This window comes from Argiope bruennichi, chromosome 5 (genome assembly GCF_947563725.1).
Source record: "Argiope bruennichi chromosome 5, qqArgBrue1.1, whole genome shotgun sequence".
NCBI lineage: Eukaryota > Metazoa > Arthropoda > Arachnida > Araneae > Araneidae > Argiope > Argiope bruennichi.
In genome coordinates, this window is record NC_079155.1 from 60,088,323 (window position 1) to 60,113,782 (window position 25,460).

The following is a 25,460-nucleotide window of genomic DNA, read 5'->3' on the forward strand; positions in this document are numbered from 1 at the left end:
ATTCTTTGAATAAGTTAAAATTATTCTGAGAATAAATTGGAATCAAAATTCGTTCTAAATTGCTAAGTGAATTTTTTTTCGAAGTTTCCATGAGTGACTAGCTATAGCTGTATATATAAACTAACTTGAAAAGTACTATAGTTACAGTTTAGAACTTTAGAAATTTCCTCGCTTAATGGAGGCAAAAAATGTTCTACGAATTATAATGGGACATAATGTTACTTTATTGCAAATGCTGTTAATAAACACTCCTTTTTTTAAATTCTATATTAAATTTTTGTATATAAGAGCAATTAAAAAATAATATTTTTTAAATAATGGGAAAAAATATTCAAAGAGGAAACTTTACAGAAAATGTGAACATTCAGTGTTTTTGATTTGTTAATTTGATTTTATTTGGATTGATGATGGTGATATCGGAAATGGCGCGTCTGTTAAGGTCATTATAAAAATACCATTCACATCATGAATTTTTGTCATCATCAAAATTATAATTCACATGATGAATAACAATTATAATTCACATCATGAACAACAAATATAATTCACATATGAGTTCATCATGAAAACATCACAAATAAAAAAGAGAATTTACAAAACATATATTAGCATGTCACAAAACGATTAGCATGTCATTTCAAGTCCAATAATTTATCTGACAATGACTTATTAAATGTTATTAAAATTAGAATGCAAAATACAATTTTTGTTTTTATTTCGATAACTATACAAAATATTATTTTTTCATACATATTCTAATATATACAAAACTAATCGAGTTTCAGAAAAGACACTATTTGTTTATGAAATTATAAAAAAATAAATGTTATTCAATTTATCGAATCGAATCTGTAACATCTATTACCTCCAATAAATTTCACTGATATGCTATGTACGATACGCTACATGATTTAAACAGAAAGTTATTTTATAAAATCTAATAAACTATGTTTCATAGAGCACTGCATTTGCTATCCAATCAAATGTTAATTCATGTCTTTAGATGATATAAATTTAAAAAAACCATCATACTTTTGAAAAGAGCAGTTAAATATATCAAATCAACTATTAGAGTTTCATATAATTTAGATGGAGAAACGAGATGAATTTTGTGATGATATTTAAAATTTTAAATTTTAAATTCTACTAAAGTTTGCAAATTTTAATATTATTAAGTTAAATTTTGATATATTATAAAAAGAATGTTATTAAATACTTATACAACGATTTAATATAATCTTAATATGCGTTTCTTCAAAATGCAACCAATTTCAGTCATTTTTTAGGTAGAAAATAGTACAGTTTCAAGTAGACAAGTATCTTTCAGGAGTAATTTTTAAAATCACACTTATTGAAAATAAATTATAAAAACCTTATGAAATCAAATTTCGGAGAAAAATAAGATTACTTATTTATTCAAAAATGACATTATTTCCAAAAGAAGCTCTTCAAACTATGTTGCAATAATATTCAAAGATTAACAATTATTGGAAATATTTCAGCATGTTATATAACTATCAAAACATAAATAGATTAAAACAGGATTTTTGATAAAGTTTCTAAATTATATAAATTGAATTTGAAAAGTACATTATAGAGTTTAAAACGAAGGTGCATAATTTAAATTTATCTGATATCTTGTAAAAATATTGTTACGCCTAACTTGTTTTAAAAAAATCAATCTAAAGAATTATACGATGTCTAGACAGATAATTTATCTTCTTATTTCGATTTGCATCTAAATATTTCAATATTTCTGAATTATTTAAATTTATTAAAATGTAATTTCTAGTTTAACAAATTATAACTTCAGATATTATAAATTGAAATTTCATTTCCAGAACAGCAGAGATATTTTTTTAAAGTTTGTTCAAACCGGATCTTAAAGTGAGTATGTATTTTAAAGTAATAATTAGTACTGATCATAAATTATTAACCTTTTAAACATATCCATCTTTATTTCAAAAAGTTTTATCAGAAACAAAAGAAATAGCTCCTGTTGTAAAAAAAAAGTATAGAAAGCATAACAAATTTCTCATTTCCATAGATTTAATTCCATAAATTATATACTATTTCGCATGTGCTATAAAATCTTATCCTTTTAAACTTATTTAGACCGTAACGTTTTGATTCACATTGTTATTTATAATAGAGCAAAGCAAAAATATTTATGTTTCCTTTTTTTTAAATAAAACCCCTTGTGATTAATTATAATCAATATAATGATAAAGGAAAAGCTCCATTAAGATATGTACCACGAATAAAAATATAATTTAAATTTGTTAATGAAACGCATTAAAAATAAATACATGACATTTAGAAGCTTTGTTTTATTTTTATGATATCCCTGTTAGTGTTGGTAAATTTTTAATTATCGATTAAATTATATTTTTCTGTAGTCACCTAAGAATAGTATTTCCGATTTTCCCTTTATGAAAAGTATCAATCTGATAGTAAGGCTTCACCTTAAAGAACGGAATATGGCAAATGGAGGTATAGTGAATCTTTAGTTTTAACTTTAATTTTTGTAATAGCAAGTAACAGTTTATAAATATAATGTATCTTTCTGTAGTCACTAAACACTGAACCGAATACTGTTTTATTTGTTTGTTAAGCCTGGTTTCAAAGTTTTTGAGTACCAACGGTTTGATGGTAAAGATTCGGTTGCCAGAACAAGAAAACGCTAGTTTAATATTAATGGATTGTTTAAAAAAACTTGCTTTATCAGCTTGTAATTTTTCAGTTGATGTTTACAAGATTTTTTTTTTTTCTTTTACATTAGATTTTTTTGTGATCACCTAAAAGCAGTAACAGCATGCTTATGCACTTCTGGTTTCATTTTTTTAGACAGAGAATAATATGGTTTGATGGTGAAACTTCGGCTTCAGGAAAAAAAGAATGTGGCTTGAAGTCCAACGGATATATGTTTTTACAATTTTATTGCGCCATTGTTTCATATTTTTTAGTTAATTCTTACAATTTTTTGTTCTGATTCATTAAATTATTCTCTGATTGCATAAAATAAATAACTACATGTTTATGATCCTTCTGATTTTAATTTTCGAACCACATCGGTTTGATAGTGAAGAATTGATTGGATTCAAGAACAACAAAATTAATTAAATTCATTTTCGGTAGGAAAACAAAACTGAAAAATTATTTTTCATTCTATTGGCTGTAAGATTAAATTACTAAAATAGAATTTTAAACAGAGAAACACGTTTAAATTTCAAATATTGTGATAAAATACATTAGCATAGTATTGCTTCTTTTATTTCAGTCTTCGACACTCCTTTTTTCTTACAAAAAGATTCCTTTCTTTTGATTTATTTTCTTACTTTCAATCAAAAATATCAAGCACTTCAAGACGTTTTTCCAAAAAAAAAAACTGACTTTTAATTAATTTAACACATACACTCATGTCCAAAATTAAGGTCAAAAACATAAAATATGCGCAAAATGAAAAACTATTCACTGTGTTGCGACGAAATTTGGCACAGAGGTACACTACAATGGAATAAAGAACATAGACACATAATAACATAGAAAAGATTTTAATTGGGAATTAAGAAACAGGGTATATCAAAAAGTGTTACATTATGAATCAGAAATAGAGCATTTATCTCGGGAAAAGCCTGTCTAATATGGAGTGTGACCACCGTGCACTGCTATACAGGCTTGACAACGAGCTTTCATACTGTTTATGAGGGTGTCAATAAATGCTTGGGGCAACAAAGCCCATTCTCCCAAAAGCGCGGTTTTTAACTCTTGGAGGGTATTAGGAGGGGGGTTACGCTGTGCAATGGCTCTTCCGAGACCATCCCAAACATGTTCAATAGGATTAAGTTCCGGAGACCTCGAGAGCCTGTCCATACGTCGAAAATCATCTTCCTCAAGAAAATCATCAACGATCTGGGCTCTGTGTGGACGCTCGTTATCGTCCATAAACATGATGTCTGGGCCAAAAGCTCCCCGGAACAACCTCACATAGGCTTCGAGGATCTCATCCCTATAACGATGCGCATTGACAGTACCTGCATCGAAGACGTGCGTTGGTGTACGACTGTCCAACATTATGCCACCCCAGACAAGGATTCCTCTGCCACCAAATTTATCGATTTCTTTTACGTAGGAGAGATAATAGTGAGCTCGTCACTCTCTCCAGATGAAGATTCGACAAGTGTCACTCTGTGTGGTAAATCTCGACTCATCACTGGAAAGAACACGCCCCCATTCTTGCTGTGCCCAAGACTGATGTGTTCGGCACTACACCAACCGGGCTCTTCTGTTGGATGAAGTTAAAGGGACACCCTCAACTGGTCGCCGGGCATAAAGGATCCTCTCTGCTAGACGTCTGTATACTGTTTGTCTAGAAATTCTTATTCCAGACACAGCAGCAAGGTCACGAGCAAGTTGAGGTGCCGTTGTCAGCCTATGCCGTCGTGCGCTTAATGCCAAATAGCGATCATGTGCAGGCGTCGTTGCTCTGCGACGGCCTTGGCCGACCTTCCTGGTTACAGTACCACTTGTTTAGAATTGATTCCACAACTTGGATAAAACTTTCGGTGCCACTTGTAACTTTGAAGCCACCACCGCTTGAGACTGGCCAGCCTCAAGTCTACCAACGGCTCTCCATCTCAAGGAATTGTCTAAACGATTATGAGCACTCATACTCACTGTAAACAGGTTAATTTTTTTGTTTTAATGCAATATTCACAAAATTGCAGGCAAAAATCACAAATGCCTAAACGGTATAATTTCAGTAGTTCCTCAAAAACTAATGCTAAACCGCATTTTTTCCCACAACAAAGGTTAATATCGTGTTACCGGTCCTTCAAAATATACATAATATAATGTGTTTAAATTTTACTGGTGGATATTAAGAATTATTTTGAAAAACATTTTTGTGACATTAATTTTAGACATGAGTGTATATTATTCTTTGTTTGATTTTTTTTTACCTGTTGATATGAAGCTAATCGATATATTATTTGAACTTTATCATATATTTGTGAACTAATTTGAAAATACGAGAAATATCTGATAATTTTCTAAACTAATTAATCATAAACCATATTAGGAGTAATAATTTAATGAATTTGCTACCGAATAGTTAAAACGTTGTTCGTATTCTTTCAAGTGTTCCAAACCATAAGTCAATAGTTGACATTACTTATCTCTATTGATATAAAAGGAGAATATAATTCTGCGTAAGCAAATTACACGCAATAGAATTTTATTTCAGCTACCAAATATCACACAAATATATTTTGTATGGTAGAATACGTATCTGGAATATTGTTTTAATTTCAATTAATTGAAAATTATGTATGATTTTGACGGTTTCACCGGTGACTTCAGATGTTATTATTGCATAAGGGAAACATTTTGAAAATTCAACCGTTTGAAACCATTTTAAAACATTTGATAAAAAAACATTGAAACATTTGTTTTCAACCCATTTTAAAAATTTAAATTCTTCTTCTTCTAAGAACCGTAATTTAAAAACCAAAGAAGTTTTATTTTCTGAATATTGAGATGTTCTTATTGCAAACATTGTTCAAATATAGTTGGACAATATAGTAAAAATTCAAATATTTTTCATTGTTTCTACAAATATTTAATCTTATAGGCTTCTTCTATTTTTGAATGCTAAAGAAAAATGATTTTATTCATTATTTATGTAGAAAGCATGATTAATAATAAAACAAATTATGTCCATACTTTTGTAGTAATTCCTAAATTGGTGTAAATCAAAAGTCAAAGGATAACAGATAATCCAAAGGATAAATCCGTCAAAATAGCACGACTTTTGTCAATCTGAATCTGAATCTTTAAAATTATTCATTGAAGCAAACGTGATCAAGTTAAGCAATTTTTTATAAGTTTAAATTAAACATTCCAACATTTCCAGCGAAATAATAGATTGTAAATATGAAAAAGAAAAATAATTTATAAAAACGCCGAACCAAGAAAGCAAGCACATTCTCGAACGTATTAAATGCAATTCAGATTTATGATTTCTTAGAGGCAACAAAAAGAGGGTAAATATAGTACTTATTCAGAATATAACAATTCAGCTGAATCCTAGGGTTAAACTGATGACAAATAAAAGGGTTTTATTTTATTTTCATAACAGTTTATTCACAAGGAAAGTAAGTCAATGAAAGTCCACAATAAAATGGTTAATGTTATTACTTTCTTCTATAAAATGCTTATTCATATTCATAAGTAACAAAGTTAGCAGGGTTGTAAGTTTTCTCTTTATAATGTTATTTTTGTTTGAAAATCAGCACTTCAATTATAAACTAATCATTAAACAAAATGAAATAATTTCAGGAAAACCGTTTTACCAATTAAATATATCAGAATAAATATAAACAAAATGATATAAATTTTAAATTATTTTCATGTGTTCAGAGATAAGTATATATTTTCTACTTCCTGAACAAATATATTTCCTACTTCATATATTTAAATAACATATATTTTCTACTTCATTAATTATTTAGAAAATACCTATATAAAAGAAACAAAATGGTAAGATTTTCATATGTTTCAAAAATAAATTACCCAGAAAAAAAAAAACAGAAAATTATAATTGTAAATGAAAAATAAAATATTTAAACAACATTTTTTTTCCTTTATATACCTTTTAAACATATCCTTATATGTATGAATTTAAATAAAACCATTTTTTTAGCAAATCGGTATATAGTTTTTGACTTATAATAAACCCATGAAGAGCATTTAAAAATAAAACATTCAGCATACAGAATATACCGGCTATTCGGCTTGGGGCATTTTTGATTCTAAAACTTCTAAGAAGCAACAAGAAAAAAAAAGTAAATCTCGTCCATCTACAAAGTGCAACTTTTCCAAATATACCTGATTCAGCAAGAGGAAAAAACGAGCCAGCTTTTTATTCCAGGAAATCCTTCTAGCGCATGAAAGATCTGCTTCTTAAGACTAGCATTATCCCTTCGTAAATCTTTCCGACAGCGTTTACCAATTTTTCTCTTACGATATTTGTCGCTTGCAAGAGGCCCCCCTCTAAACAATCTGTCCGGGGGAAAAAGAAAGAAAAGTTTTCTAAATGTAGCACCGTAAATGTTCCCCCAAATTTTATTGATTGTTTCTGCGCTTCTACTTTTCATCGTCAGTTCGCCAGATAACGGAGTGCTCCTTTGCTGCGCGTCGAAAGTAACTTGGAAAAACTTTTCGAAACCTAACTGTGACTTGTGAGATTCAAAGTGCTTCCAGAAGTTTCTCACTTAGATGGATGTCTTCTGTTTTGTTTATCCATCTGTTTGCTCAGATTTTCCGTCATCTGATAAACAAAAGACCGAACAATTTCCTCTTTGGGTTGAAAAAAATCGTCACTTTTAAATATGGCCTAATGGATAAAAATATTGTTGTTGGAATTTCGAAATATTTGTGATTTCTTATAGCTTTTTAATTCTAATAAAAGAAGTAAAAGAATAAATGCTTAAGTTAATCGCTTACATACAAGTTAACATTAACTCAAAATTAAGTTCATTTTTATCGATTTATTGAATACTTCAGATATTCAATTATTTTTACAGCACAACAAATATTTTATGTTTTTTTTTTTAAATTGCCATTAAATAACCAATAGAATCAACATACAAACATTTCTTTTTCAAGCTAAAAGCGCAATCTTTTCAAGTTATGGAATTTCAAATTGTGAAAGTATCAATCATTTGATAAGTCATGAATATATAATAATAAAAATTTAATTTAAATTCCAGAACATTGATAATTAGATCCGAAATTACTAATCATTAATATTTTATGAATGCTAATGCTATTCAGATGTGCTTAGTAACTCTTTGCTTTTAAGTATTTAACTATTTGAAAATTGCACAATGCTAAACGTTCATCAAGATTTAAATTTTCCCTTTTTTGTGAATTCAAAACTATTGACAAATTGTAATTCAATTATATGCAATTTTTTAAATTAAGAATTTCAGTTATTCATTTTTCCTGGAAATCTGTTACTTTATGTGTCATTATTTGCTGTTCTGATTTGAAGTTAATTGTTTTCATTTTATTTTAGTAAATAAATGAAACATAGTTTTAGAATATAAAGTCGAGAAATAATATTCACCTTAACAATAATCAGTACTACATTTCGTGAAGATTTCTGATCTACACCAAGAAACAAGAATATCAATTCATTCATCAGAAAAATTTGACCAGATGTTATAACAAAAGAAAAATTAGGAAAAGTTAATATTTTGCATGTTAGTGATAAAGTTTTATTACTTCTAAAAAAGAAATAAATTGTTAAGATAATTGCAGAAGAACGTCTTTGAATGGTATAAAATGCAGAATATCATTTACATTTTCATTAAAACTCTTAGATAATCCAACAAGTTTTAAATGAGGAAAATCTCAAATAAGTAATTCAATTTAAGGAAACAAAAATTATTTTTACTTCATTGAACTATTTTATCATCAAACGTATAAAATAGTTTTATCGCAATAAAAATTGCCAAAAATATCTAAGTTTTTTAAAAAATAATCATTTTGAAAGATTTTCTTAAGCTTATAAATGAAATGATGAATGAATAAATTACTTCTTTGATATCAATTGAGATAATTTTGGAAAGAAGAGAACATTTTCTTTTAAAACGCTGTGAAATAAATCTATTATTAGCTAATGTCAGCAATTAAGAACAAATACTAACGTAATGATCATAGAATGACTTCATGTCAAAATGTAAACACACTTCATTTATCACATTACTTTTTGAAAGCTGAGAGTTGACTATGGATAGAAGATTTGGATCTTTTCTTCGCCTTTTGTTAAATAATTTTCCTCCAGGACGTCCTTAAAATACTTTCCTCAACGCTTTATAAATTTCGTTCAAGAGTTTCTTCAGACTAATAATGTGTCATCCATTATTCATGGATAAATTGCTCATTTGAACAGATTTATTCATTTTCTTCCTCTAGCTCTGCCATTAATTACTTGAAGACATCTTAGCTTCAAAAACACTGAAACTCTTCTTCAAAAACTAATTAACGTCTTATTAATGTCTGAAATAAATTTAAATCTTCAGAAACAACCGAGAGTTATTTCAAAATGGTCTGCTAGATACAGCTCAATTGATGTGGTTTTAATGAAGCATTTTATGTGATATCCAGAATGGTAATTCAATGGCAATAATTATTTTTGTGGTAGCGTAAGATTTGATCATTTTTATTCTAAAATTGTCTTCCTATTTAATGTTTAAAGAAAGTTCTTCTGTCAACAATCTTTAGTTGCTTCTAATTACTGAATTTGAAAACAACAAAACTGAGTGCGTAACTCATAACATGATGAAACTTTAGCATTATCAATATGTAACGAATCTGCAATATTTATTTTATACAAAGTTATATTCATTCTTGTGACTTGGCAAAAATTCTGGTGAATTTTAAGGCAAAAATTAAAGCTTTGGAAAGTGCAAGTACTGTAAATGCCATCTCTGTAAAGAACCGAGATTCATAGACCTTTCTAGAAAATTCTGTAACATCATGCTCTGTCAGAAAAAAAAGCATAAAACTAAAATCTTAATGCAAAGTTCTATTAATCTGTGGAGTGTTGATCGCAGAACGAATTTTCTAACCACAATTACTGTATTCTTTTTAGTGATTTGCTATTTACTTTTGTTGTGAGCATCTACAAGTGTTCTTCTTTGTGCAGTATAAGTAGACTATCAATTTATTATAGATTTCTTCAATTTTTTGATGGAGTTTCCTTATTGCTTTGATCTTCTTTACCATATACTCACCAGATTATTTTCTGTAACAATTCTGAATCAATATTTATGTATACCCAATATTGAATGACCATCAATCTAAGAAAACATTTTTAATCAGAATATCTATGAAAAACTGAAGGATTTTAATACATTATTAAATGAAGGAGTAATAAATCGTTTAACAATATTTTTCATTTTATAAAGCATGTTATATTTTCATCATATTTCGATTTCTACTATTAATAAAGAAAATTTCTAGGCTGTACTTCTACAGAATAGACTGTCTGACACAGATATACGGGGATACAAAAATAAATAGCACACCACCAAAATAGCATAGATATATATTGGTAGGAACGTACATTCCAACACACAGCATTTTAAATATTTAAAAATTAATCACTATTTTGGTGTTTTTTAGTGATAACTTCTGAGAATATTACTGTACATATCTGATTTTTACAATATTTTAAAATGTAGGATGTCTTTAATCTGACGCGATTCTTATTTCCATACACAATTCTCCTTAATTTTTGAAAATGTTTATTAAAAACAAATTCGAATATATATTAAATTCGAAATACTTTTTTCATAACTATCGTTAATCATAACTATTTCATTTTAAAATGAAACTAAAACCGTTTTCATTGTTTTGTCAAAAATTGAATAGTCTGTTTATCGTCAAATCCCAGAAACGAAGAAACTATACCAGTTTCTCAGTTTACATGAGGAATTAGAAATGAAATTACTTTACTACAGAATTAGGTTTTAAATTGATTTATTCATATTTTTTTTAAAGGAAATACTCAGAATTACTAAGATTATTCAGACGTTTGAGAATTTAATGATCTAGGATCTCATGGGATACATTCAGGAAAGTAACATGTAAGGCAAATAGAACGTAATGCCTCTACACTAACACTTTTAAGTAATACATCATATGCGTCTGAACATTTGCCTATCACACGTCATGCTTAAAAATATTTCGTTGACACACTCATGAATATAAAGTTATGTGTAATCGATTTAATTGAATTATACAAAACTGTTATTCCAAGTGAGACAGCTGATTTCTATAGACAAAGCATGCATATCTTATACAGAAGGTTTAACTTTCAAAAATAATTTATAATATTTTAATTATTACTTTTTACCATTTAATAAATAACTGGTCACATAGATTTTTATTTTTATTCCATAGTTTTTAAATGCCAAATATATGGCAATCACCAATTCTCTAATTCACAAGGTATCAAAACATCTTCCTTAAAATGCACATTGTTCGTCATTTAATTGTACTCGATTTAGAGGAAGGCACCAAGTATCAAAACGGAGTTTAAATTTCATATCTCTAGAATAAAGTTTTTAGTAATTTTAAGATAATCGCCAAAACAAATAAGTTTAATATAATCAGTATGGAAGATTAAATATAATGAAGCATTAATCCTTTTTTTTTTAGTTTAATTCCTTTTATTCTTATCCAATTTTGCATAATTTAATATTATATAAATGAGCTCTATTTACTTAAATTATATATTAGAATCAAAAAAATAACTTAAATTACTTTGACTAAATTGGATGATTATTAAATATGTTTTTCCGTCCTAATAGCGGTTAGAGAATATGTCTCAAGAGAATCATACTAAGATTGTATTCTTAAAATAATTTACCGGCGTATAAAAATGATTCAATTATATATATGTTTATAGTCAATTTAATTTATGATTAATTAAATATTAAAGTTATGATTCTTAAATTTATACTTAAATTATTTCTTATCATAATTCTTATTTTAATTTCTTATCTTAATCATTTTAATACTTTTAAAAATCGTGATCTTTCAGTTAAGAAAATTATTGTCTTTGAGGAAAAATGAGGATTGTTTTAATATATATTAAATAAAAAATTATGCATCAATATATTTAAAAAATATATACAGAGAAAGATAAATATAATAACAGTAATTAGGAGATAACGATTACTTTGAAATAAAGTGAATATTAATTTTAAAATAAAGCACTTTCCTTCTTTAAATCTTTTCAATAACATAATTTCGGGAAAAAATGAAATAAATTTATAGAATGGAAATTATATAATTATATCAAAAATAATAAATTCAGTGACTAAATTGATATTATATTCGTTTATTTTATTAATATCTGGAAAACTATACAAGTATATAGATAAAAAAAATCAATCTCAACTTAGCAATATCAATTTTAGAAAATTAAAGCAGTATTTTTTTGATAAATGTGTTTCAAAACTTTTACTTCCTGTTCGATAAAATTGGAACTATTATTTTATAAACTTTTTGTATATTAGTTTTAAAATCAAAATATTTAATGGAATATCTAATTACTTTCATGCTGCCGATATATTTATCAAGATCAACTTAATTACCTGGCTATTATTTATAATAAACGCATTTTTATTCAAAATAGCATTTTATTATTAATATTAAATGAAATTCAAATATTCAGAATAATCGACAATTATCAATAATAATGATTAATATTAAAAATAATTATGGATAATAACATCTAGTATTATTCTAGTATGTGAGTATTAAAATTGTCCTTTTGTAATTATATCAAATTTAAGTATTGTCGATACACTCTTCAAATTTTGAATTGATGGATAAAATTTTTAGAAATTTTATTGTTAATAATGCTTAGTATTTCAATGTGTCTTATCACAGCTTCATAGTCGAGATGGAAAAGTCTTAGTCGACCGTCTACTCACAGAAAATATGAAGGTCCACCCTGTTTCAAAATTTAAAATTTATCAGCATTGGTATAAAATGTATCGAGTATATATTCTTCGTATAATTTTCTTACTAGCAATTAAAATTATATTTCTACTAACAATTGAAAACTTTCATATCGTTTTTCTACAAAAATAATTGCTATATCATTATCCCACTTAATTGTTCAAAGACTTAAAATAAAAGGAAATTAAATTAAATCTCCATACGAGATCTATATCATCGCTTCATTATGTTTAGAATTAACATGAGTTTAGAATGTTAATTAAACGAAGTTGATCTTAACAATTTAAATTAAAGAATTAAAATTAATCAATCGTTTACAATTATTGAATTTAAATTTGATTGGATTCGTAAAATTTTGAATCTATTAAAAACCATGCACTATTTATTCTTAAACCTTCGATGCCAAAATTTCTAATAATATTTTTTCTCAGTAATCTCTTATTATTTTTTCTGAAAAAAAGTAATTATACTATCCAACATTATGAAAGATATGTCGGAAATGGATGACTGTTTTGTTCTACAAATAATTAAACTAATTTGTTTTAAATAATTAAAAATTAAAATTGATGCAATGATAGAAGGATTCTAAACACATTAGAGGTTGTTAAGTAACAATTCGATTAATGAATATATTTTGAATCCACTTATCATAATATAGTATTCGTCTGTCTAATCATTATGTTCGATATCTAAATACATCATTTTATTTTTTTCTATCCCGAGAAAAAAAAATCATCATTAATTTCCCTAAAAATAAATTATATCACTCACCATTGAGATTCAGCATGCAAGCCAAAAGCCATCTATAGATAATTCGTGCCATCGGCGACCCCATAATATTCGAGATTTCTTTTTTAACAATACAATATTTTCAAAGTTCGTTCTGAGGTAGAATCTGAATGCATGGACCAGGTTCCTCTATCCGGCAACCATCACGTTCTTCGCTCCTACTGTCCTGCCAACTGATGATCGTCTGGCTGCCAGCCACGCGTGCCGGATTCTGGCGACTCAACTCTTTCAGGACTTCCACGTGTGTGGGAATCCGGAAACATAACGAGGTGGGGCGGTCCGGGATGCTGCGCACGCCATTGATCCAGCAACAGAGAGGCAATTTTGACCGGACGTTCCGCTCAGATGAGAGTGGATGAGAAATTGTTAGTAAATGGGAAAACGGCTGGCAGGTAGAATATCAAAAGTCTGGAATTCAATTTCCTTTAAAGTTTTCTCGTGCTTCCGCTTCTATTTACCATTTTTTTTTATTTATTTATTTACTTATATTTTCATGCAGCGATGTTTTTTCATTTACTTTTCCTTGAAAAATATCTCGCCTGACTATCACTCTGCAAAGAAATATATTTTACGTTGTAGTGAATAAATTTCAAGGAGATCTTCTAGTGAGAAACTGTTCTCAGTAACCCTATTTGGATATGGGCTTGCTGGATGTTTTTTTTTCTTTTTTTTTTTTTTTTACTAGTCAGTTCTCTAGGCGTTTTCCGATATTGTAAGCAGGCTGAATAAATAAATCTGAATCTAACGGTAACTCACTGTCTTTTGAATAATAAAATTGGGGATTTTATTTTTAGAAAAGTTTCCCAGTATTTATTCAACTTATATTGAAAAACGCAATAAACTTCACTCTGGATTTTCTTTGAAAGAAATTTTTTTTTAGAAGACGCGGCATTAATATGCTATGTTTTGAATTTATCCATTTTGTTATAATTCGGTTACGTGATTTAGTATTTAAGATATTTTTATAATTCAATATGAACGTAAATAGTTAAATTACAATTTCAACTAATAATAAAAATGTAATATCTCTCTATCTGAGTTAACTTTGTACTGATCAGAACGACTGAGTTAGAAATATAAGAGTTTGCACAGAAATATGTTGCAGTGTGCGAATGTGCTTCTCGGAGCAATTTTTTAAAAAATATTAATTTTAACAAATAAAGATTAAATGAATTTTTCAGTTTTCCTGCGATAACTTCCAAAATTTTAATTTGAACAAAAGCCGGAGTTTTTTTTTTTTAATTTCTAAAAATGTATTTCTAAGTAATTAACTAGTTATAACGTAAATTTTTAATGATAATTAATTAGTTATAATGTATTTTTTTATGAAATTTGTAATTTATAAAAATTAAATTTTGGCATAAAATCTTAACAGTGACTTTGGTTTTTGCAATAAAATTAATATATTTCTCGTAATTTAAGGGTATTGTTTACTCTCAATATAAGAATATAAAAATTAAAATAGAAAATGTATTAAATGCGCATTATGTGTGAGGAATAAGAAATTAGTGCTACAGTACAGAAAAATGAATTGCACTTAGAAAATAGATTACCTGAACAATTACGCTTTTAATGACATTATAATAACATGACACTTGACATCATAATGTACAACATAAACAGAACATGTGAAAGGCTAATAATATAACCGTAACTTAATGTCTATCTTAATTTCATGCTTAAAATTTTATACTTTTCTGAGGATATCATGAGTATTAAGTTATACCAAACACAATTAATTGAAAATAATCAATGTCCCCAAAAGAACCAACTAAATTGTTCAGATATTTCATTAAAACCTACCATTACTCTTATTGGGAAATAAACTGTATTTCTTTTCAGAATTATAATTTGATATTGCCTTAGTATTATGTATTTAATAAATGCAGTTTCTGTAGAAATTGTTAACTAATAATTTATTCCTAATTATTTTTGGAATTATATCATATATGGTACTGAAAACATTAAAATCATCTTAACTACGGAAGGTTTTATTTGATCTCAAATTTCTTGTTTCCGTTGCCGTTAAATTAATAAGAATATAAAAGGAAGGATGATAATCGGAATTATCAACAATCCGTTTTTAGTAATTATAGCAGAATTGTTTTTTCTAGAAATTGTCACCGCAGTACATGTTTACGTAGTAAAAACAATACATTTCTTTATAAGTCGAAATTCCACTCTTCTTGAATGCGATATTTTACTTGTAATTACCCTTATTTAAAATCGTCATTTTATAATTTTCGTGTATTTATTTTAATGCCCACAAACGCATGCGCACACGAATATATATGTGTGCGTACGTGTGTGTGTGCGTGCGCGCGTGCGTGTGTGTGTGTGAGCGTCCGTTTTACTGATGCACTCATTAAACTTTAGAAGAATGACAAATTTTTTCTTTAATGTTTTTATTTCTTTATTTTTTATTTTATCCTTCAGGTATTTATTTCTTTAATTTTCTTTCTTAATTTATTCCGTAACTTATCCAGCTTGTCGGAATACACAAACGGTTGAAACTTTTTTGTCTATTTTTTAATAACTGTGCATTTGAAAATGTATATTTATTTTCCTTCTAAAGAATTGAAGAATTTTGTATAAAATTATTCATTGTGTTTAAAGCAGTCTAGGAATCACTAATTATTAATACATTTTCTGTAAGAATGACTTTCTATCTGAATATTGTTTCCGGTATCCCTGTATTGTTTCTGTGGATACTGTTTCCTGACACAGGAAACAGTATCTTCACAATTTACTTGTGAAATAATTGCTTCTGCTCTCCATCCAAAGTTAATATCCCATTAAATTCTAGCATCCCTTTCATCTGTCTTTCTGCTGCATCATTAACAGCACTAGAGTTCCGGAAAAGTTTCTAGTTGTTTTAAATTGGAGTCGTTCTATTCAGAAAACTAATGTCAACTTCCATTTTCTTGAATGCTCTTAATTTTGGGGGGAAAATGAAAATCAATATTGATTTTGAGGGTAAAAAAAACAATGAAATAACTTTTTGATATCATCTATTTATTCCAAAGATTATTTAGTAAATATTCATTAGCTTACTTTGTGAAACTTTTGATAAATAATATAAATTAACTTTCATCGTAAGTTCAAAAAATAATCCCTCAGATGTGTATTCTTGGTGAGTTAAATTATAATATTTTAATATTTAAAATTAAAATTTTCTCTAAAAAACAGGAAAATTAATTTTAATAAATAATTTATTTAGATTTTTTAAGATTTTCTTTTTCTTTTTCAAATTTCCAGTAGCGATTTTCTCGATGAAATGCTACATTTTTTATCAGAGGTTGCGAAAGTCCATCATTCTTTAATTAAATTCAACATATAATTTTAAAATGCCTTTTTTGTATTTGTTGAAATTTTTTTTAAACAATAAATTATGCCCTGACTGCCAATAGATTTTTATTATACCTTAACATATACTATCACAATAAACAAACAAATATTTGCTAGCATTCATTGAAGACAGTTTAAAAATCAATTCAATTTCAATATCCTCTTTGCCATTTCATCATCTAAAATATGTATGGATTTTATGATACTTATGATAATAAGTCATGAACACGAATATCAAGGCTTTAAAGTTCGATATTAATTTTGTTTTTCTGAAAATCTTATCACTTTCTTCTACTTGATATCCTTTAATATTTGAACTCATTTAAACTTACTTAAAACTCATTTTAATACTTGTAACAACTAATATATTTCTTATCTGAACATATTTATCAATGTGTCAAAATCGTAAACAGATAACATAAATCTAAGAAACTTACAATTTTTTCTAGGAAATTGAATTTCTTTCATTTTTATTTACTTATACCAAAAAAAGAATTTTAATTTATACTTTATTTCTTGAAACAAAAAAAAATTGTACTAACCGCATTTGCCCATTTATTATGCATAATTTTCAAGAATAAAATAATAATTTTATTATACTTCTTTCGATAACTATGTTCAAATATGTTATAATAGGAATATCTCATTATATATAGGAAAGTGGAAATACCAGAAACATTTCCCGAATTGCAATTATTGCATTCCATTTCGTAGGAGCTTGAGGCAAAAAATGTTATCAAGCATTATGAGCAATAATTTAGAAATAAATAAGTACCAGTCCAATTATATATAAATATTGAAAAGGGCAAGAAATTCAAAGATTTTAATGTTATTTAAGGTCGAGAGATTGAAGACTTAAATTTAGTATAATTAAATATTTTATATTAAATCTATGTAGAATACGTACATTTAAAATACGTAAATTTATTTGCTTCAAATATTCCATTTAGATTATTATTATTAAATTGCCTTATAATGTTGTTGTATATTTATTATCTCTTTATTTATGTGTATTATCCAATTTTCAGCATTTAAAAAGTGACAATTGCAAGAAACATAAATGTATCGAAAGATAAAGTATCTGAAGTTCTAGCAAAATGAAATTCAAAATATCGATTCTAATACATTCGATTTACTGTGTTTAGTAAACTGATTTTGAAATGTTAAAAATAATGAATGAAAGATAGCCAAATATTATTTCTTTTTCTTTTCAAATTTTATACTATTTTAGCTATTCAAGAAAAACAAAATTTAAAACAGAAAGTGTGTAAAACTATTTATAACCATTTTCAATACGAAAGCAATGTAATGTCCATCCTTCAGGAACATCATATTTCAATTTTGATTATAATATAACTTCTCAGAATTTTATTGTAAGAAAAAGTTCTGAATTATTTTGCAAATTTTACTTTTTGTATGCTATTAAATTTCCAGAAATTTTATAATTATAGAAATATTCTAATTTCTTAGCATGTTTATGAAAAAAAACTGATGGATATTTCGTCACATCATTAGGACAATTCCAATAGGCATGATGAATTATTTCGTAGTAGACAATTTTTTAAGTAATGAGTGGATTTCATCAAGCTTTTCATGTTTCTTACCAAAACCCGACATACCAATTAGTACCTAGCATGGCTATATGGAGACACTTCAATTTTACATAGTTTATTTTCGAACACTACTATAAATGTATGTCATAAAATAGACGTTGTACATTCTGTCGGGTACATTTGAGTATTTTAAGTTTAATGATACGATAATTTGCCTGTTATGTAATTGAATAATTGTTTTTCTTTCAGAATATGACAAAAATTACCTGAGGAAGAAAATAGTATATAAACGACATCAAATTACAATAAACTGAATGAACTAATATAACCGTTATATGATAAACAGTTTTACAATTTAGAAAAAAAAATATTTGACGGTCGAATTGTATGTAATCAGGAAGAGCAAATTATGTTAATCAAATTGCTTGAGGAAATAATCAAGATTTTGGGATCTGAATTGCTCTGTTGCTTTGTATCAGTCTCATTATTTCAAGAAATTTCGCAGAAAATGATTGCTTGAATTTTAGATAATTTATATTAAGATTGTAATTTGCCCTTTGATTTTGGAATGATTTGATTAATATTTTGTCCATATATTTCCTAAGATATTTTATCAAAGTAATCAGCAAGTTATTTTCTGTAGTTAATTTAGGCTTATATAACGCTTTACTCTAAAAGAAAGTCAAAAAATTCCCCAGTTGATCACAAATTTCGGGAAAAATATTCCAAAATTTAAAGCTGAAAATGATTATAATTTTGAAATAAAAAAATTATGAAATTTTCTTCTATAAAATGTTAGGAAAACTATTTATATTGAAGAAATTGAATGTATAATATATTCAGTCTAATAAAATAAATATTCAAGAATCGATTTACTGAAGATCCATTCTTAATTTTTCAAATCATAGAGCATTTTATCACAGCACAGACAAATAAAATTCATTTATTATATTAATATTTTATTTACTTGAATGCAGGTTTCAAGATGTATTTAAGAGTTTTGTACTTTGTAGAATACTTTTTATACATCTAAGCATGTTCAAAATATAATAGGATATTCCAGGTTTTTTATTCTTTACAATTAATTAAGAGTTAATTCAATTTAAAATTTTATTTTGCATCCATTAAACGAATAATAATTACTAATTTAAAACATTTTTTCAAAACCGTTACTTAAAGAATAAAAGGTTACTGTATTTCAACTCATAATTGATTTATGATTTACATTTTCAATTAAAGAATTTAGAGCAAAATTTAGAAGCTATAAATATGCTAAAGCACATTTTTTACAATGTAATAATGTACGTTAAATAACTTTACATACATTTCTGAAACACTGAAATTAATTTCACTGTATTATTATTATTATAATGTTACATATTTGCATTGATTACAATTTTTCTACTCATTTTTCAAAAGATTTACATCAATATTATACAATTTCTTCAATAATCATTTGCTCTGCTTATTAGTAATATTTATTAAAATTTGATCATAAGGAGCAAAAATGCAATTTCTTTTTTGAGAAAGATATCCAAAAATATTTTATATCATTCAAAGACACAGTCTCAACTTAGCGATAAAAAAACTCAATTTATTGTGTTATACTTTTCAATTTCTTTTAATGTAACTATTTATCTAAAGTAATACTACATTATAAACTGAACTAGAGCTATTATTTATAATACTTAGTTTGAATATATATTGCATGATTATAACTGAAAAATTTTTATTTAACAAATTTACGCTTGGAGAAATCATTATTGATTCATCTTTCCCAATCATTTACGCTACAGAAATTTATTTTCAGTCTCAAATATTTGCACATATATTCATCATTTTTGCTTAAATGGATATTGTCAAGGGATGCATAAAATATGAAATATATACTGAAGGTAATAAATTAATAAATATCTTTCTAAATCCCGATAGTGTATGATTAAACATTTGAAATTGGCATGGCCCCTATAAAACATAATTTAAACTATGTTATCGCCATATATTGCATGATATTATTATGTTTTTATTTAATATTCTGAACACTGCGTAATGCTGTGAATACTGTTGAATAGAAGAAATGTTGCATACTGTTGAAATAGCAGAAAGGTTTTTATAAGCTGCCTATTTAGAATATAATTTTAATTTTATATAAAATAGTTATTCTTCATTAAAAAATTTCTTTTTTTCTGGCTTTTCTTTTGATAATTTTCTTACAAAATATCGACAAAATAAAAAAGGATATTCTTCGAGTATTGAATATAATTAGCATTGCAGATTTGTTATTATCTCAGTCTATATAAAATAGCATGATTTCAAAAGAAGGCTACGAATTTGAGAATCAAACGCATATTTCATTTTGTTAAAAAAAATGTTTACAAAATGTTTTTAAGATTTAATTTTACTAACACTTTATTCCATTTGATGTGAACTATTAAACTGATAATGCAAATTGTAAATCCAAGAAAATTGCATTTGCTTTCATCAAGAAAAATAACGAAGTATTTAAATAATATTATATGTTTGAAGCAATATTTTAAATAAATTTAAATTTCACCTATTTCTGCATGAATTTCAATGTATTTAAGAGAGATTTTAATACATTGTTTTCCCCCATTATAACAATTTAGCATTCATTTAATTATACTTCTTAAAATTTACATATATGTGAAAAGGAATTTTGAATTCATATCTAAGGCCATATGGAATGTAAGAAAAATTACGTTCAATGTACGTTAAGGAAAATTCAGAAATCGTTACACGCTTAAATAAATTCAGAAAAGAAAAAAATCTGAATATGCATTTACGGTTTTTATCTATGCGATAAATTACTTACCCCTTTTAGCAATATTTAGAACATTTTAATTTGGCGCACCGTTACTCGTCCTTAACACATCTAGTCAGTAAAAGATTTCCAACCCAATTCCATGAAACTTTGATTAATCCATAGTGCATTGGATCTTGAAGGCGTATACCATTTTATGCAATTCCAAAACAAATCTTACTATATTTATATATTTTAATACTATAAACCACATGAAAAATTGCGCTATTCCATGCAGTGTACCATTTCCTGTCGATACTGCCTCGTTCAATGGTGGCGGTTTGTCGGCTGTACATAAGAAGTGTATCATGTGTTTTACATTTCTTTATGGCACTGAATGTCCAATTCAACAAAAAGTACTTTCATTATTTATTAAATAATAAATCCAGAATGGTAAGGTTACTTAACTTATTTATAAGGATATTTTAAAGGGTGGGAATACTTTTAGAATATCTTGCATATTTTAAATGTGTAAGTGTGGAAGATATAGTATTGCATCATTGGAAAAGAAACATACTCTTATTTATAAATTATATTGAAATAATTCCCTCATAGGCTTATAAATAGCATTTCCTTGTAGGTTTACAAACAAAATATGGAGCATAGTTTCTGCCTTCTAAACGAATACGGTTGTAGATTTAACTGGAACTGCACCTTTTGCAGGAAGAAAAGAAGGTTAAATACAAATGAGAAGGATATAAATGAAGTAGTTGAATTTTATCGGTTGTTGAATTTTGAAGTTGAAGTAGTTGAATTTTATAGTTGATTATTATTATAAACTTTTATCGGTCATCGACGCTTGTGTACACCAAAAAGAAATCAGCCCAAAGATTTAAAAAAGAAAGCGGATGTGTTGATCCATTGGTAGTATTTTGAGCGTTAGAGTCTAATCTGCAAATAGTTCACTATGTACATTTCAAATTTATTATTGTAAGACAAATATTCTCGTCTAAAAAAGGCGTTAATATAAGCTGAAGTTTCAGTTATAATTTTCATTGTTTAATCATCTTAAAATCACAAAGTTGCAAAATTTAAGGAGATTCGAACCTTTTATTTAAAACATCTTAATATGATCATTCTTTCAGTTTAATTTATTCCTCATTATGTTATTTTTTTTAAAAAATCGTTCTTTTCTTATTGCAATAATTGCATGCATATAAAAGAAATGTATTCTATATTTTTGTAACATGAGTACAAATCTAGCCCTCAAATTGTTGTTAAATTAAGTGAATTAATTAATTAAAATGGATTTCATTTCCATAACTGCGCCCATTTTTTCCCCTTGGTTTTCATTTTTCTAATTCTTTGAAATAAGTCTAAAGGTGTAAATTCAGACAGAAATTAATTCCAATTTTTCTATTAATATTCCATTTATTACATCAAAATCCAAAATCAATCTCTTTGTATCTTCCCAATAGCAATCTAAGAAAACTCTTTTCACTTTTATGTTTTGATTCCTGCTTAAAATCATTTTGAAATTCCAGAAAAGTAACATTGGTAATACTATGCCTATTTTTTTTTTTTCTTAAATTCAATGATAAAATTTTTTTTATATTATTAACATTTAAGAATAGTGAATTTTCCTTTTATTTCTTACTACATATTGACAGCAATTAAGATCATATTTCAGAAATCTTCCCATAAAGAAGTTCAAATACCGCTCTAGCAAGTTTCCTTCTCTTAAAAGCTTTTGCACCTCTTTCCCTCAAATAAACTGAACATCTCATTTTTATACCCTGTTTACTTAGCTTAAGTTTTTCATCAGAAACTTTTTCCGCTTTTGCTTTTTTTTCTTCCGTCTCAAGGATTTGCTAAAAGCTCCGTGTGGCTTCTCTAATATTGGTTCTGACGGAAGAAGGTCTAGGTCTCTGAAAAATACGCTAAAACTTCGAGCGATCGATACATACCACTAGAGATTTGGATGGATGCGGTTTTAGAAACCTTTTTTTCTTGCCTCAATCTTCGAAGCCTTCTTTACACGACCTTTTTATTCTTAAGCAAACACATGGCAGAGAGTTGTTTCTGTCGCAGCATGAATCGTTGTTTGAGTACACTGAAATCTGATCAAGGAGTCACACTATTACCGAAGGTGTCTTCGAAAAGAATCCGAATTTCATATATAAGATACGAGTGTTCTAAAAAGATCAATAACTTTGCTAAAGTTGAGTGTAATATTTGAAGGATTTATGATGCTCAAATATCATAACGTTTTGTGAAAAGATTGGGCTATCAAAAGGTAAAGAACATAATATCTTTCACTTATTAATTCTTTCTGAAATATTGATTTAACTTCTTCTCTGCGATGTAAATCTTTGTTTGAGTAATGCGAAATGATGGATATTTTTTGGCTTAAAACAAAGCACCAGAAGCCAAATAAATAGTCACAGCTAGAAAATAATAAATTCTCCCTACAAATTTCATCTGCTGTTTTGAAATTTTCAAATTCATTGCAAATACAAAAATTAATTAATTTCTCAGTGTATTAAATGCTGTTAGCAAGAAACTTTAAAGATATGATCTTTTTGTATCTGAGATAACGACAGAATACATATATATCTATCACGCCATAAGTCTATGCTTGAATACATTGAATGAAACATGACGGTTTTTTAAATTTAGGTCAATAGATCAATAGTAAGATTGGAAATGAATGGTTCTGTTATATTTACTTGATACATTGAGCATAAACATAAAATTTCATTGATAATACTTTAGAAGGAGAAAAAAAAATCCAAAGATTTTAAAAATACTGTGATGAATTTGTAATATTGATTCTTTGTGCATTTACTTTCATGGAAAATAAAAAATATATATTTTTTAAACAGTTCTAACAGATGGTGAAGGATATCGCGACAATAATCCCTGGGATTGGCGATGGAGTTGGCGAGCTCCTGAAACTGCTAAAAATTTGCAACATATCTATTACAAATGATATATTTCTAAAAGTCTTTTGTTTCGTTATGGAAACTGTAAAAAGGTGAGAGACAAAATTGAGAATCGAGTTGAGCACAAATGAGTAGTTGAATGAGTACTCTTTAAATGTTTTGAGCTGTTATGGCAATTTATCGCCAATTCCCTGCTTCTGGGCTGTTACTTACTGCAAGTGTTGATTTTATATATTCTTTGTTGTGTTTTATTGTTTAATTGTTGAAATAAAATATCATTTGTTATTGAACCTTTGGACTTTTTCACAGTACAAGCCAGGAATGGATTTCAAAAATTTTAGGAAAATACCGACTGACTATAATTACAGCCCTGAAAATTGAATTTCATCTGTAATGTCTGTCTGAAAATTATATTTTGCATAATATATAAAACAAAAAAAACCATAAAAAACGTAAAATATTATTATAAGTAATATTTAAGATGTCGTCTCAAATCGTGATTCAATAACTAATTACTAAATCATTAAATAGACAGATGTCCCCAAACGCAAAAAGGTTTTAAATATAATTAAGAAGTATTTTCGTGTTCTATGCATGAGTAATTAACTATAATAAAAAAATATTATTAGTCATATGCAGAAATGGACTTTTGGCACTCCAGCAATTAAAATAATGTTCCATTCTTCTGAAATAAAACAGTTGAGTATTGAAACACTGAATTCCTTCACCGTAGGCCATTTATTGGTGAATTTAAAGAAGCAACATGCATTGACTGAAAAATTGAAAACTGATTGAAAATTTTCCAAGGTTAAATGAAATTGCCTAAAATAATGATATTCAAAGTTTTACAAAACTATCAGTTTTGATCACATAAAAAAGGAACTTTCCTTTAATTTAAATGCTAATATGACAAAATAATTCTACTATGATTAGCAAGACAATCATAATAGCATAAAATGCCCAATAATATTGTAGAATCCCTAATAATTTACAGTCTTCAGAATTTCAAACAACATCATGAGATATCGTATACTATTTTGGGCTAATGGGATAGGAGTTAGAGGAAAAATATAAGGAGTGATTTTTTTTTAGAGTTAACAAGATGAAAAAAATATTCATAATTTTAATTTAGCTAAATTTAAAGCAATTTTCCTATAGAATGTAATTGACTTCTTCAATAATTTGAAATTAACGAATAAATCAAGATTACAATCCATATATAAAGTTAATAGATCAAGAATTTGTTTTTGAATTTTTGAATTTTCCACTTAGACCTTTTATCTTCTGAATTCTTTGCTCAAAGTTTTTATTCCATAGAAAAAAATATAGCAAAATAATATTTTTCCCACAACACAATTCTCACTATTTCAGTGTAAAGCTTATTAAACTATTCCAGCTAGTGTTTTGAGCTTCATTCGGATTTTATATAAGAGAATTGATAGTTTCAAAAGATCATAAACTGACAAAATTTATAACTTTGCTATATTTATTTTATATGTTGTGCTCATAACATTCTGGAAG

At 26.9% G+C, this 25,460-nt stretch overlaps 1 protein-coding gene across 2 annotated transcripts in view; it reads right to left on the reverse strand.

Annotated features, from left to right (window-relative positions):
• LOC129969315 (uncharacterized) overlaps positions 1-13,556 on the reverse strand; it is a 220,650-nt gene extending 207,094 nt beyond the window's left edge. For both annotated transcript variants that reach the window (XM_056083832.1, XM_056083833.1), the window contains exon 1: positions 13,315-13,556. In XM_056083832.1, coding sequence (XP_055939807.1) covers positions 13,315-13,378 — 64 coding nt within the window. In that variant the 5' untranslated portion in view covers positions 13,379-13,556. The remainder of the gene's footprint in view (positions 1-13,314) is intronic.
• Between the last annotated feature and the right edge of the window lie 11,904 nt (positions 13,557-25,460).